General features: G+C 38.5%; 1 protein-coding gene across 1 annotated transcript in view; it reads right to left on the minus strand.

Moving 5' to 3' along the window:
• The window catches only part of NUP188 (nucleoporin 188), a 43,448-nt gene that overhangs the window by 26,023 nt on the left and 307 nt on the right, over nt 1–17,118 (minus strand). The window contains exons 2-8 of the mRNA XM_070378866.1: nt 11,218–11,272; nt 9,814–9,887; nt 6,971–7,055; nt 6,323–6,403; nt 5,794–5,838; nt 1,814–1,906; nt 1,555–1,674 (exon numbers count right to left, since the gene is read on the minus strand). Coding sequence (XP_070234967.1) covers nt 1,555–1,674; nt 1,814–1,906; nt 5,794–5,838; nt 6,323–6,403; nt 6,971–7,055; nt 9,814–9,887; nt 11,218–11,272 — 553 coding nt within the window. The remainder of the gene's footprint in view (nt 1–1,554; nt 1,675–1,813; nt 1,907–5,793; nt 5,839–6,322; nt 6,404–6,970; nt 7,056–9,813; nt 9,888–11,217; nt 11,273–17,118) is intronic.

Below are 17,118 nucleotides of genomic sequence, written 5' to 3' on the forward strand. Positions count from 1 at the left end.
GATGCGAATTATACCTGAATAAAGCTGGGAGATGCTACAGATTACTCACTTCAAAATGTAAGTGTGGATGCATTTATGAAATAAACTCCAAGTGAAACTACTAGGTCAAGCGATACGTGCTTTTCCATTTTTAGATATCATCATAGTGTTTTCCACTGAAAAATACACAAATTCAAACAGTAAAATATAAGTGCCCATTATCCCAACTGTTGGATGTGAGTGTTTTATATGTTCATATCATTTGCCTGTTTTTTCTTCAGTTTTGCTTACTGATTTATAGGCATCCTTTCTATTTTAAGAACCCTTTGTGCTATGAGTTTGTCTTTTGACTTTACTTATAGCACTATTTTTGGCGTTTTGCCTTGTAAAAGTTTTTGATTTGATGTTGCTGAGCTTATCTTTTAACAGCTTTTGAGTTTTACTTTTAAAAGTCTTCTCCACTCCCCATAAAAACAAAATCACCTCCCATGTTTCTTCTAGTACTTCTATGGTTGAATTTTTAAATTTTAAATCATTGATCCCTCTCTGGTTTTCCTCTGGTAGAAGGAATGAGAGAAAGGGAAATAATAGATTTTTCTCCAGATGGTTACCCAGTAGTTCCAACACTATTGATCTGAATAACTTATTAATTAATTCAAAATGTCACCTTTACCATACACTAATTTCCTATCAGCATTTGGTCCATACTAGACATTTTACTTACTATGTGCTAGTCTTCAGTCTATTTACTCATGTACCAATGCCATCTTTAAATTATTTTAATCTTATTTATAATAAAATTAATCTTCCTTTCTCAAAAATTTCCTGGTTACTGTTACTTACTGTATTTTTCAAATAAATTCTAGAACCATATGTCTAGTTCCAAAATAAAAGGCAAAGCAAATACTTGTTAGTATTTCTTCTAGAATCACACTAAATTTATAGGTAAAAATAAGGCCTGACACTCAGTGCTGAGTTTTCATTTTCAAGAGTGTGCCATGTCTTTCCATTTGGTTGATATTCCTTTTAGCATTTTAAAGTTCTATTCGCTTAAATTCTGGATTGTCATAAGCTTATTCCTGAGAAATTTATGCTTTTGTTCTGTAAGTGAGCCCTTTTCTTCAATTAAATACTTTAAATAATTACTGTCTATATTTTGGCTGAATTGTTTTAACAAACATGTACTGTTTTCAAAACATAAAAGATTATATTCTAATTTATAAATCTATAAATGCAGATTGGTTTAAGACTTAGGATAAAGCAATTAGACTCAATGTCATACACTTAATAGATGAGGATAATGAAGATGAAATCTTGGGTTGAGAGTTTCATTAACCATTAAAAGAATATTTCAGGTAAGAAAAAAAAATTAATTGGATTGACAAAGTCAAAAGAAAAGTCCAAATTAAGTATCATAGTTAATGTTGTGATTCATATGACATCTTCAAACTTTTCTAAAGAGTGATAATCTATAAATGTTTTAAGTTAGTAAGTAAATAAATAATATAACCTAGAGCTGTATAAGCAAAGATACACAATTCTCCAGAGTTACAGGAGGGTCCAATAACCACATACCATGAGGTTTCCATGTGTCTCCCACGTTGGTGCTTCAGTTTTATAAAGCTCTTCAAACTGCTGTCTATATTTTGTAACTAGCTCCTTTTCCAATTTATCCACACAGTCGGCATATTCAACCTTAAAAAAATTCAAAACAGGGTAACTTGCATCTTTTGTAAAAGGTAAATATTCAAATGAACAGAAATATGAATAAATTATTTTAAAAAGGACTAAATTTTACAGGGTCAAGAGAACCAAGAGGACTAAATGGGCTTACCCTATAGGGGTGTCTTTCATCTTGGAAATAAGTGAGAAGGTGTAAGACACAACGAAGAATACAGGTTCTTTCTTCATAGTAATAATCTGCAATCTGGGAAGAACCCAAAGATTCAAAATCAGTTACTCACCTCTGCATAGAAGATATTCAATTTTAAATTTACTGACAAAGAAATCACTTAAAAATGTGAAAGAAGTTCCTAAAAAACTGCATATATAATTCCTTGAACTATATAAGAAATTACAGAAATGCAAACAGTGTTAAGCCAAAAAAGCAAAAGATCTTCTTGAACTAGGATACAAGTCAAGTCATACAAGATAAAAGGAATTATTTAATAATAAAATAAGTTGTCTAGCATGATTTCTTAGTTCAGCATTCAAGTAACAAATAATGCTATAAACTGACAGGCCAAATACATGAAAGCATACATAAAAATATCACTAGTGTATGTCCTAATTGCTTGCAACTGATGTACTCAGTTCTCATTTAACAGGAAACTACTTCAGAATTCATGGTCAAATTCCATGTTAAAATGAGATTCTATGCCCACTCTCACCATTTCTAGTCAACACAGGATTGAAAGTCCTAGCCACAGCCATCAGAAAAGAAAAAGAAAAGGTATCCAAATTGGAAAAGAAGTAAAACTGTCATTATATGCATCTGACATGATCCTATATATAGAAAACCCTAAGGATTCCACACAAAAACTACTGGAACTGATAAACAAATTCAGCAAGGTAGCAAGATACAAGATTAACATAAGAAATCTACTGTGTTTCTTTACACTAACAATGAAATTATCAGGCAGGGAAAGTAAAAGAAAAAACCCTTTTAAAACCACAACAAGATAATCAACAAAGATCTACTATATAGCACAGGGAACTCTACTCAATATTCTATAATAACCTATGTGGGAAAAGAACATGAAAAAGAATGGATATATATGTATTCATATAACAGCAAGAAGAGATAAGAAAGCCTTCCTCAGGGATTAGTGCAAAGAAATAGAGGAAAACAATAGAATGGGAAAGACTAGAGATCTCTTCAAGAAAATTAGAGATACCAAGGGAACATTTCATGCAAAGATGGGCTCAATAAAGAACAGAAATGGTGTATGGACCTAACAGAGGCAGAAGGTATTAAGAAGAGGTGGCAAGAATACACAGAAGAACTATACAAAAAAGATCTTCACAACCCAGATAATCACGATGGTGTGATCACTCACCTAGAACCAGACATCCTGGAATGAGAAGTCAAGTGGGCCTTAGGAAGCATCTCTACAAACAAAGCTAGTGGAATGATGGAACTCCAGTTGAGCTATTTCAAATCCTGAAAGATGTTGTGTCAAAGTGGTGTACTCAATATGTCAGCAAATTGGAAAACTCAGCAGTGGCCACAGGACTGGAAAAGCTCAGTTCTCATTCCAATCCCAAAGAAAGGCAATGCCAAAGAATGCTCAAACTACTGCACAATTGCACTCATCTCACACACTAGTAAAGTAATGCTCAAAATTCTCCAAGTCAGGCTTTAACAATACATGAACCTCCAGATGTTCAAGCTGGTTTTAGAAAAGGCAGAGGAACCAGAGATCAAATTGCCAACATCTGCTGGATCATCGAAAAAGCAAGAGAGTTCCAGAAAAACATCTATTTCTACTTTATTGACTACGCCAAAGCCTTTGACTGTGTGGATCACAATAGACTGTGGAAAATTCTGAAAGAGATGGGAATACCAGACCACTTGATCTGCCTCTTGAGAAATCTGTACACAGGTCAGGAAGCAAGTTAGAACTAGACATGAAACAACAGACTGGTTCCAAATAGGAAAAGGAGTACATCAAGGCTGTATACTGTTACCCTGCTTATTTAACTTATATGCAGAGTACATCATGAGAAACGTTAGGCTGGATGAAGCACAAGTTGGAATCAAGATCGCCAGGAAAAATATCAATAACCTCAGATATGCAGATGACACCACCCTTATGGCAGAAAGCGAAGAACAACTAAAGAGCCTCTTGATGAATGTGAAAGAGGAGAGTAAAAAAGTTGGCTTAAAGCTCAACATTCAGAAAACTAAGATCATGGCATCCAGTCCCATCACTTTATGGCAAATAGATGGGGATACAGTGGAAACAGTGGCAGACTTTATTTTTCTGGGCTCCAAAATCACTGCAGATTGTGACTGCAGCCATGAAATTAAAAGACGCTTACTCCTTGGAAGAAAAGTTATGACCAACCTAGATAGCATATTGAAAAGCAGAGACATTACTTTGCCAACAAAGGTCCGTCTAGTCACGGCTATGGTTTTTCCAGTAGTCGTGTATGGATGTGAGAGTTGGACTATAAAGAAAGCTGAGCGCGGAAGAATTGATGCTTTTGAACTGTGGTGTTGGAGAAGCCTCTTGAGAGTCCCTTGGACTGCGAGGAGATACAACCAGTCCATTCTAAAGGAAATCAGTCCTGAATATTCATTGGAAGGACTGATGCTAAAGCTGAAACTTCAATACTCTGACCACCTGATGAGAAGAACTGACTCATTGGAAAAGACCCTGATGCTGGGAAACATTGACAGGAGGAGGAGAAGGGGACAACAGAGGATGAGATGGTTGGATGGCATCAGCGACTCGATGGACATGAGTTTGAGTAAACTTTGGGAGTTGGTGATGGACAGGGAGGCCTGGCGTGCTGCAGTCCAACGGGGTCACAAAGAGTCGGACACGACTGAGTGACCGAACTGAACTGATAACTGAATCACTGTGCTGTACACCTGAAACTAACACAATATTGTAAATCAACTAATCTTTAATGTAAAATTTTCTAAAAAATTAATAAAAAATCACACCAAAAAAATAAAATACTCAGGAACATACCTTACCAAAGAGGTGAAAAACTTATAAGCTGAGAACTATAAAATATGAAACACTGATAAAGGAAATTGAAGATGATTCAAAGAAATAGAAAGATATTCCATGCTCTTGGACTGACAGAGTTAATATTGTTACAATGGATTCTTTACTGTCTAAGCAACCAAGGAAGCCCATTAAAATAGCAATACTATCCCAAAACAGTCTACAGATTTAATGAAATCCCTATGAAATTACCCATGACATTTCTCAAAGAAGTAAAACAAATAATACTGAAATGTATATGGAACCATAAAAGACCCAGAATTGCCAAAGCAATTCTGAGGAAAAAGAACAAAACTGGAGGCATAACATTCCCAAGTTTCAGACAGTACTGCAAAGCTACAGTAAGCAAACAGCATGGCATTAGGACAAACACTGACATATGATCAATGGAACAGATTAGAGCCCAGAAATAAACCCACGCATCTACAGTCAATCTTCAAAAAAGGAGGCAAGAATATACGATGATGAAAAGATAGTCTCTTCAGCAAGTGGTGTTGGGAAAGCTGAACAGCCACGTAAATCAAGTTAGAAGTTACAATACTTCCTCATACCACACTCAAAATGACATAAAGACTTAAATATAAAATAAGATACCATAACAACTCCTAGAATAGAACAAAGGCAAAACATTCTCTGATGTAAATTGTAGCAATGTTTTCAACACTTAGATCAGTCTCCAAAGGCAACAGAAATAAATCAAAGCAAAAATAAACAAATAGGATGTAAGCAAAGTCACAAGCTTTTGCACAGCAAAGAAAATCATAAACAAAATGAAGACAACTTTGGAGGTTGGGGGAGATAAATTAAAATATTCAAATTAGTCCTACTGCATTTAGACCTAGAGTAAAAATATCCATGGACCAGTTCCCATTCCCAGTGGCTGATGAATCTGTTATGGAAAAAGGCTTCAGTCGGGTCCAGCGGAAAGCCTCGTTTCACAGATGAATTAATGAGCTTCTGCATTACGACATCAATGCTTACTCAACAAGAAGCCAAAGTGCTCAGGAGAACTCGGTCAAGCAGCTGTTGCCCAAGTTTACATCAAAGAATGGAAATGGTGACTAGCACTGACCTTCAGGATTAAGGCCTGGCTCTGCCTCTCATCTTGCAGCACCGTCTGAAGGAAGAAAGGGCAGTCAAAGAGCTATCTTATAAGAAAAATCAATTAACAAAGAAAAAGGTAAGCATCTTCACCTTATCCTTCAAGACTAAAACCGCTCATTCATGTCTGGATATGTTTTTTACTGAAGTATATCCAAGTCTGTGCTTAAATTCCTGCCGCTGTCCTCTGGCCTCAGTTTTCTCATATGAAAAATCAGGGGTTGGAAAGGCTAGACGTTGTCTCAGGTCCTTTTCAGCTCAGACACCCTGTGATTCTATGCTTAACACATTAATCTTTGGCCTTTCAACCCCTCCACATCTGAGGACGGACACCAACTTAAGCATATGTCTTTTCAAGTTTACAAGGTTTTTCCTGAGAATGGCTGTATCTAATCACCCATCTCTGCTGCAGAGAACTGGTACCAAAACTATATGAAGTGTCTAAAATCAACAAGGAAGAGGATAAATGCAGGAGAAGGCAGCTGGACATAACTACGAACCTTTAGTGAGTCCCGAGTACCTCTGTAATCCTCTTGAAGGTAACACTGGAGTAACTGCACACTCTGTTCTTCATCAAGACCCTACAAACAGAAGCCATAAGGGAGGAACAGTCACCTCGGGTCAGAAACCACAAGGAGTATGCAAAGCAACCTAAAGTTCTGTCCTCTGGAATGAACACAGAACTTGAATAAACAAAAATTCTTTTAAAAGATTTCATAAACGTAACGATTTTAACTCAATAGGAGAAAAAAGGAGCAGCCACTGATGTGCAATTTACATGCCAATTAAATTTACATGTCAGAAACAACCGTGCTTATTCACCAAGCACATTAACATAGCAGGAGGCATGATCTGGGTTTCCAAAATTAAAAGGAAGCAGCTATGTATTTAAATACAATCTAGTCAACTTGAAGAACACCACAAGCATGCTGAAGGCGACTCTATGATGTGCAGTAAACAGGGTCAGGCAACTTGACTTGTGGCTTTTAGCAAGAAGAGTTGCTACCTGAGCATTTTTGAAATATAATATGCTCTAGTTAACTCTAAAACTGAATTAAACTGAATTTTCACCAACAATCACTAACAGTAAAACCATGCATATCCACCTTTCAGGTAATAAACTGAAGCCAGTGCTAATTTTTACTCACCAAAAACTTGCTGATTCTTAAACCCAGTTCCTTCAGTGGTGAAGCTACATCTTTACTAGCTTTCACTTTTTCAGCTGAACTTGGACTATGAAAAGAACAGTGAATCATTTTTTCATTCTCAATGACTCTCTAGGGGTTTTAAATAAAAATACCTAACCTTTCTCTGCTCTTTAGGTGCCTATAAAACACACACACACACAAGTTCATCTCTACAGACTTTATAACACAAAACTATGTCTAAGTAATAAATACAGCATATGTCTGTTACAAACTATAGTTGTAATTATATTATTTGTAGTCATACTTAGTGACATTAATTATTTTGATCCTTAGAACTATCCTGGAAGGCAAACATTACTATCCCCATTTTGCAAATGGAATTACCAACACTTAGGAAGATTAAATAACTTACCAAAAATCTCACAGCTAATAAAGTCGACGTGAAATTTACAACCAGGTCTGTTAGCATACGTACATATATTACCTAGCTATGTCCACTGGGAAGGCCTAGATGCTACAACATCCCAGCAGCAGCGAACACATCCAGATCTTTATTTCTAACATCATTCTCTAATGAAAGGTATTAGGACTCCTTGGAGAAATGACTGAGTCTAGAGCTGGGGTGGGGAAAATACTAGATGAGCCTGGAGCATCTTGTAATGCCAAAGAGTAAGAAAACACTCAGAAAACAAAAGGATGGGGACATATAAAAAATCTGAAAGGATGCCCCATGGCCAAAGTTGGAACAGGTATAAAAAAAGTATGAAATAAATGAGTCCATGATCTAAATAAATGAAAGAGTGAGTAAATATATACATAAAACAAATGGGGAAAAAGGGAACAATCTTCCTTACAGAAGTTCAGTAACACACATATATGCTACCCCTTTTAGGAGGTAGTTTAATTCCACTACACCCCCCACTCTGAACGTAGACTACACCAAGTGACTCATTTCTGATAAATAGAGGAGGGGAACAGAAAAGTGACTTTACAGAGTAGACATCTGGCAAACGCTACCTTACCCAAGTGAGCAAGGTTAACATCACCAGTGACTTCATGTGGGTAACATGTATCCTCTGCCATGATATGATAAGAATGAGACTTCACTGCTGTGTATTCTTTCCGAAAACCCACCACCTCAATAATAGTAATAATAATAAATCATACAGTTCTAAATTGAAGGCATTATACTACAAAATACTTGACCAGTCCTCCTCAAAACTATTTGAAGTCATGAAAATCAAGGCAAGATTGATACACTGTCACAGCTAACAGCTAAGGGGACATGACAACTAAATATAATCTGATTCCCTGGTCTGAATCCTGGAATAGAAAGAGGACATTAAAAAAAATGTCTTTAATGGCTGATAATGTGTTAAATCCAAATTAAGCCTGCAGTTAAAAAAGAAAAAAAAAAGTCTGTCAGACTTTAAATTTCATGTTATTACAAAGGGAACTTTTATCTTTAAAAAAAGAAACTCATACCACAAATGCTCATTCTGTGAACTGAAGCATATTGTTGTTGGATTTTTTTTTTAAGAGAGACTCTCACATTTCACAGAAAATCCACAACACAAAGGCTACTATAAAGTTAAACAACAAGTTCTGAAAGAGGCGACACAGAATGATGATTAAGAACACAGACACTGGAGTGAGACTGCCAGGTTTGAATCCTGGTTCTACCACTTACTAGCTGTGTGACCTTGGGCAAGTTACTTAACCTCTTTGTGTCTCAGTTGCCCCATCTGTAAAATGGAAACAATAATAATAAAAATACCTAAACATGATAATATAGTGCTTATCTTCTTTAAGTTCATCTATCCTAGATACACAGTAAAGTATTTACAGATAAAAAAACATGATATCTAGGAGTTACTTAATGTAACTATGGCGGAAGGGAAAAAAGAAAGTTCTTCACTAACATAAGGGAATGAAGATGGAAGGTGAAGATGTAATAAAATCAACAGGTGTTCAAAAATAGAGGGAAGTGAGGGCAACTTGGGAACTATGAGGCATAACAGAATGAGATCTGGACTAGGAATTAAGAGAGTATGGTCCCATAAGGTTTATTCTCTTTTTAACTACTTTATATTTTATTATTCTTTTCCACTGCCCAGCAAAAAAAAAAAAAAAACTATATATTCAAACAAAGAATAAAAATAGTACGTATCTCAAAGGGCTGTTGTAGGGATTAAATAACTTACCGTAGGTCTAGGCTTAGAGCAGTAATTGGTACACAATAAACACCACCTAAGTGTCCCCTGCTATTCTCATTGCTCACTGCTATATCCTAGCATTTGGTGCTGACAGTTTCTCACACAAACAAGATGGACTGAAATAAATACTAGGAGTATTAATTGAGTATTTAATAAAGCCTCATTCCCAATACTAGGGTTATACAACAGATTCGACAATACTGTATTTCTAGAAGGATTTTCCTTTTCTTCGACAGAAAAAAATGTGCCATACTCTTTTTCCCTGGTTAAGCAAATTATGTTCTCTCTGGTCTAACTAACCCAGTAATATCATAAAATCCTACATGAGGTATATTATCATATGTGAAACAGATCACCAGTCCAGGTTCGATGCATGAGATAGGGTGCTCAGGGCTGGTGCACTGGGATGACCCTGAGGGATGGGATGGGGAGGGAGGGGGGTTCAGAATGGGGAACATATGTACACCCGTGGCTGATTCATGGCAAAAACCACTACAATACTGTAAAGTAATTAGCCTCCAGTTAAAATAAAAAATAAAATAAAATAAAATCCTACATGAGGATGGTTTCATCTATCCCAGGTTCCTCGGGGAAATTACTCAAATGAGACCCACAGAATAGCCATACCTGGGAGGTTTATAGTAAGAAAGTCCTTCTAACAGCCGCTGCCAATGTTTATTCAGCTCTGCCTCAATCTGATTCTGGGAAAAAAAAGAAGGAAGTTATACCAATGCGATTTTAATCAGATTCTACAGTCACACTGAGGATAACATATTCCTTTGAGTCTTTTTAACATGCATCTTTCCCCACAGCTGAAATAATTTTGAATATAGAATTCTGTAGCCTGCTTTTCTTTGCTTAACATTCTAACATAATGATTTAACCTTATTATGAAAATCTTGATAAACATCCTTTCTAGTAGTTGCATAATATTTTACCAAGTGATTAGATCATAATTCATTTACCATTCTTCCAATATTAGATATACTTAAGCTGGCTGTAATTCTTTATTCATATGAATATTACTATGGTAAAGAGCTTGTGCCCAAAGTTTCTTCAGTACTTCTTTCTTTTAGATATATTCTCAGAAGTGGAATTATCAGAAGAGGGCATACAAAAAAATGTTAAAACTCTAAAAAAGATGTAACATTTACTATGTTAATTATAATCACAACACTAGAAATACTCGAATGTTATCTTAATACTTTAGGGCTTCCCATGTAGCTCAGCTGGTAAAGAATCCACCTGCAATGCAGGAGACATCAGTTCAATTCCTCGGTAGGAAAATCCGCTGGAGAACGGATAGGCCACCCACTCCAGTATTCTTGGGCTTCCCTGATGGCTCAGCTGGTAAACAATCTGCCTGCAACATGGGAGACCTGGGTTTGATCCCTGGGTTGGGAAGATCCCCTAGAGAAGGGAATGGCTACCCATTCCAGTAGTCTGGCCTGGAGAATTCCAGGGACATCTATAGTCCACGGGATCACAAAGAGTCGGACCAGACTGAGCAACTTTCACTTTCATTTTAACACTTTATCCTTACAGAGTCAGAAATGGGGGATGAACATGAAGAATTGTTCTTTACTGATTATACACTTGAAAATGCCCTAAAAACCTCAGCCTCTGTGACCTAAGCAGCTAGCTAAGTGGAAAAGGACAAAAAGGCAAGTCAGTATGAGATGAAGGAAAGATCTGAGATTCTTTCCTAGCCTGCAGTGGTAAAATGGTTTTTTTACCCTACCCTCAGCAGCCAATCAAGTAGCACTGGTATCTTTTTAGAAAAGGAATCACTAAGATACAAAGAAAAGTAGAGACTTGGAAAACTTCAGCAGCTAGGCTGTAAGACAACACTGCATTTCAGTAGAGAGAATTGGGGAATGCATAATGCTTCTTTTAGAAATACAATGGGAATTAATTTTAGGAATAAAAAAAGGTGTTTACTTCCTATTTCAAAGAGAAGGAGGAAAATATTTTTTGGTAATAAAAGCTACACAAAGAACCACAGAATCCATCCAAGAACATACCACTTACCAGTTCTCTCAGAGCTGACCTTCCTAGCAGAATTGTCCACAGTTCTCTACTGCTCCTGAAAAATGATAGAAAGCAGAGGTAAGTTTTCTCTTTTGGGAAAAAAAAGTATATTTTAGAATTAATGAAACATAGTAATTAATGAAATACAGTACATCTTCTATGCCAAGAAGATGCTTCAATTTAGTATTTCTGTCTCCTCCCTTTTCATTAAAATGTGGTGACTAATAAGGAACAAGAATCTAGAAAATGACTAATCTATTTCAGGACTCCCATCACCTCCAGAAATACATGACATAATGTACTTTCTCAATCAAGCAAAGTCTAACAGTCATTACAAATGGCACTACCTTCACTCACTCCTTAATGGATTCCCACTAGGTGGTATCTGCAGTGCTAAATACAGAAGTCAAATAAAAACACAGGAGAGGTGGGGCCAGGTCTTGGTGTCAAATGGTGGTCTCCAGCACAGCTCACCCCAATGAGTGCTCCCCAGTACCTGTGCCACCAGTGTCCTTGACCCCAGAGGGAGTCACAGTTGCCCCCACCCTGCCCGCCTCCCCAGAAAGACCCTCCAAGACCATCAGCTCATCACTCAACAACAGGCATATGAAGACTTCTGGAGAAATGTGTCATCTCTGGGGAATATGGAGACTGAGATGAAAAAAAAAGTGAGTCCTTCAATAAAAGTACATCACAGCAAGAGGAAACAAACAGAATGAAGGAACACAGTGACCCGGTGCATGTATCTCCCAGAGCAGCCTCTGTCTTCTCTTTAGCATGGAGCCAGAGAAGCAAATTCTGCTTCCTACATCATATTTTCATATATGCTTTGCACAGATTCACCAACTATTATTTATTATTTTCTTTCTCCCTCTTTGTGTCTGTATAATTATATATAATACAAACATGCATACATTTGTATATATGTACACATGCACACATTTTCCCAAAACTATACAAAATTGTATTAGAGACATATTCCTATATCTGTAAACATTTCAGTGTGCTTTTCCTAAAAGCAAGGACAACATCTTACACAGTACAACTATCAAAACCAAGAAATTAGAACTTTCCTGGTAGTATAGTGGATAAGAGTCCACCTACCACAGAGGAAGGAGCTTGGCAAGCTACATTCCATGGGGTCGCAAAGAGTCGGACACAACCGAGCGACAAAACACAGCACAGCCCAGCCAACGCAAGGGGCACGGGTTCAATCCCTGGTCTAGGAAGACTGCACATGCTGTGGAGCAGCTAAGACTGTATACCACAACTACTGAAGCCTGCATGCCTAGAGCCTCTACTCTGCAACAAGAGAAGCCACCGAAGCCCACACACCGCAATGAGCTGCCCCCAGTTGTCGCAAGCAGAGGAAGCCCAAGTGCACCAAAGAAGCCTCAGCGCAGCCAATAAATAAATAAACGGGAAAAAAACCCAAACTGATACCAGAAAAGAAAGCATACATATAGTCCCTGCTTCCATCCAGTGAGCTCTTCAAATATACTCCCAACTATGTGCTAACCCCATTTCCTTCCCTCAGCCATGCCTTCGGAATTTCAGGAAAACTTGCTTTGTGTTTTGTTTTTTTTTTTAATCTACAATTAAATTTCAAAATGCAGCCATTAAGAAATTATCTCAAGAAAGGACTATAAAAAGCATAAGGATTATATTTGGGGAGATTCTAAATAAGCCCTAGAATAGCTACCTGAAACAATTAACACTGCTTGGAAAGCCTATCTTCAGAGAGAAGATGAAAAGGTCCTAATAAAATATATCAGACAGTTAACAAGAAGAATGCAAGTTATATTAACTATGAGGATAAACTGAAAAATCTTTTCCTCATCAAAGCAAAACACAAAGCACTAGCCCTATCTATTTAAAAATGGTCTTTCAGGATTTTCCCATCAGAAGAGGATTAAATTAGACATCTAAAAATCATAAATCTCTCTTCTAAGGGTTAATGCTACTAAGAAAACAACTTCGATTCTGCTGAATCAATAATCACCAACTCCCACAGTTGCACTGTGGAATCACTATAAATCATTTTTCTGATAACAAGCAAGCATTCACTATTTTAAAATTAGGAGATTAGATCCAGTTGATGAAACAAGTATGTCCTTTTGCACTGATGCTGCTGCTAAGTCGCTTCAGTCGTGTCCCAGAGACGGCAGCCCACCAGGCTCCCCCATCCCTGGGATTCTCCAGGCAAGAACACTGGAGTGGGTTGCCATTTCCTTTTCCAATGCATGAAAGTGAAAAGTGAAAGCGAAGTCCCTCAGTTGTGTCCGACTCTTAGCGACCCCATGGACTGCAGCCTACCAGGCTCCTCCATCCATTTGTACTGATAAACTATATTAAAAGGTATGACTAAATCAAGCCCTAAGAAATTAAAGACAGAAGCAAGCTCACTGTTTAAAGAAATGTATAGTAAATTTGTAAAGACGATAAGTATCTAACGTATTTGTTTGGTAAACTTGACGTAGCAAAAAATAAAGGGAGGGCTTTATTTAAAATGTCATATACTGAGCAACTTCACTCCACTCACTTCTTACTTTATCACTGGAAAAGGAAAGGGAACCCACACCGGTATTCCTGCCTGGAGAGCCCCGTGCCCAGAGGAGCCTGGTGGACGCGCCTGAAGTGACTAAGCAGCAGCAGCGCACTACTTCCACTTTACCAAAGGCAGCTTCTGGTTTGCACCAAAAATATCAGCTATCTATTATATAAGAATAGCTAATAATGGGGCTAACAGTGTCCCACAATTAATGGAAAGAAATTTATTATTAACTGAAGGCTCTGGTATGCCTGACCTAAATTACTCTTTCTGGATCGTACATCTTCCAATTTCAGAAGCGTGGGCACCAGTGAGCTCTAATTTATCAGCATTTGCTTTCAGAACTTTGATCTCTAGCTAACTAGGTAGCAGTGATTCCCAAGAGACTCAGAATACCACTTCCTATACTCAAGGACCACCTGCCAGGATCCAGAATTCTTTGTTTACTCAAATTCAAGCTGTGGGTTATTTGTTACACTAAAATCCATACAGTTCAAACAAACAATTTCCCAAAAGAGTGTTTCTCAGAATGAAGTTGGTCCTCAGGTCAAACAGCCAAATCAGCTGAAAACAATACAGTAACACTGCAGAACCCTGGTCATTCCCAGAACCACACCTACTCAGAGGTTAGGCTTGGGAGATCTACATAGTAAAATCAATTCCTAAATTACCACTGCTGGAGGGCATCAGCTTGTCTCAGAGGACCAGGTCAAAGACCTGGTCAGTATAGATTTTTTTGCCTTTTATGTCTGACATATTGGCTTTTTTGGGGGGTGGAGAGGGGAGAAAAAGATTCTGCTACAAAAAAAGACTGAAGTAATGCAGTAACTTTTATACTTACTAATTAAAAGAAGAAAATAGCTATTTCTTTAGAAATAAAGATTCTCATTTGCAAAACCAGTCTTTTGTTATAAGGTGTCAAAAATAATGTTTATTGAAAACAAGTTGGCTAACAAGATTAGCCAACGTTTACTGAGCAGTTACGTGGGGGACTGTGCTAAGTCTTTAATGCTTTGTCTTACTGAATATTTCAACTGACCTATGAGGCAAATACTATTACTATCCGTATCATCTCATCAGGAAACTAAGGTTTCAGAGTGGTTAAGTAACTTCTGTAAGGCTACAAAGCTAATATTTAATGGAACCAGGGCTTGAACCTAGGCCTTCAAGACTCCAAAGTTTAATCATTATAAGACAGGGCCTCAAGTTGCATCCAGGAATTCACTCTGCAAGCAGGTAAAGACTGAGGTGAAGTTTTCTGTCCTATGGTGGTACATCATACTCTAATATCGAGGCTGGCACACAGCAGAAGTCACCACAACGAGAAGCCTGAGCACCACAACAAAGAGTAGCCCCTGCTCACCACAACTAAAAAAAAAAAACCCACACAAAAGCAATGAAGACCAGCAGAGCAAAAACTAACAAATCAATTAAAAAGAAAAAAAAAAAAAAAAAAAACTCCGAGTCCCTTTCAGACCTGCAAACTAACTGGAACAGAAAAACTAGAAAAAAATATTACATGCAGAAGTGCCAAGACATGGCAGAACAAAAGAGAACACAGTAGCTTATCAGGAAGGGAATCATCCTGGAAATGAGTGTTACTGGCTCTTCAATTCCTACACATTTATGATCTAGGAATAACGGAAGCCAAATAAATAAGACCTTGACGACACTCATAAACTTAGTGTTGGGTATGATAAAGGATGTTAAACATAACACAATCAGCAAAAAAGTAGAAAGTACCAAAGGGCAGGACCCTAACAATTAGACACTACAAGGAATAAAACCACATGGGACAGAAGAGTCAGAGAAGACAGTGACCACTAGGAACTAATCCAGGGATTGAAGAAAGACTTCACCTCAAACTCAGACCTGGAGGTTGAGCAGGTGATTCTCAAGACTCAACAGACAAGACTGGAATTGTGATGTCCAATTCAAGCCTCAGGGTAACATCTTCTACATATACTTTCAAAAAATGAAATAAGTGCTACAGTATCTGTCATTTATTTGCACAATAAGTAAATAAATTTGAGGTAAGTACAAACTAAGGCACAGAAATTAAATAATTTGCCTCAAAAGTGAGATTCAAAAAATTTACTGACTTGCAGCCCAATGTTCTAGCAGACAACATGGAACTCCACTTCTACAAAAGCTGGAGTTAGTAGAAATAGGAAATAATCAGTAGAGATATTCACGTGGTTGGAAACCTTTGGATGAAAGCAACTAAGAGATTGGAAATACCACGGAAGTAAAAATCCCTTTCATTAAAGAAGCCGCCTTGCCCTGCAGGAGCTAAATTTTACCCAAGATCCACAAGGACTGTAAGATAAGCCTGAGAAAAGGAGAGCACGGTGACCACAATGCTGCCCGACGTAAGAGCTGACATGATACAACGGCAGGAGGAAGAAACAAACCGGTTCTCACAAAGTTCAGAAGCAGTTCAATGGAAATTCCAAAGATGAAAATCTCACTCGAATAGAGAGGTGAAAGAAGTGACAAGTGGAATAAACATTTACTGAGAGTCTATTACTGCTCTTCTGGGTGTTGAGGCTACAGCAGTGAAGTGAAGAGGACAAAAAAGTGGGGAAACGTTGCTGGAACGAGAGGAAAAAAAAAAGTGGCAGGGGCGGTTGGGCGGGACGGGTGGAAAGGAGAACGGAGAACACTTTGAAGCTGCAAGTGAGAGATGGAAGTGCGGCGATTCGGCTAAAGCTTGAGTGGGACACTCCAGTTGGGAGTTCGGTTTGTGAGTCATCTGTAAATTACAAGGTGCCTCCCCAAGAGTTGTGGGAGTTCAAGGAGATAACGCGGAGAACCAGAAAGCGCGTCGCCAGGGTTTGGCGCTAGTACTCTAGTAAGAACTGTCTTTTTAATATTTTCTCTTCCTGTCCTTTTAAAACCCAGTAACAGCGCCCGGGATGCCGACTGAAGGAATCAATGCAAGAGAAAACGACTAGCTGGATGAATGAAAGAGCGGCGAAAAGAGGACGGAAACCGCAAGGAGGTGGTTCCGCGACTCCCCGAAACAGACCTCCCGGCGAGAGCACTTGAGGGCACCGGGGGAGAGCCCGCCGGGCACAGGAGGCTGCGGCGGGGACCGGGTGGGGGCTCCCCCGGGCAACCGCGAAGCGCCCCGTCGCGCCTCGAGGGAGCGTCACACCGGACAGGAAGCGCGGGGAGAGGGGGAGGGGGCGCCGAGGGACGCACCGCCGGGAGAGGGAAGGGGAGAAGGGCCGGGTGAGGAGACGGGAGGCCGGAGCCTAGAGAAGGGGGAGGCACCGGCCCCCCTTTTACAGAAGTCGCCTCATATCCCCGCGCGCGGGGACCGTTTGGCCGTAACCGCCTCCCGT

This window comes from Bos mutus, chromosome 11, assembly GCF_027580195.1.
Source record: "Bos mutus isolate GX-2022 chromosome 11, NWIPB_WYAK_1.1, whole genome shotgun sequence".
In the NCBI taxonomy this organism is placed as follows: Eukaryota; Metazoa; Chordata; class Mammalia; order Artiodactyla; family Bovidae; genus Bos; species Bos mutus.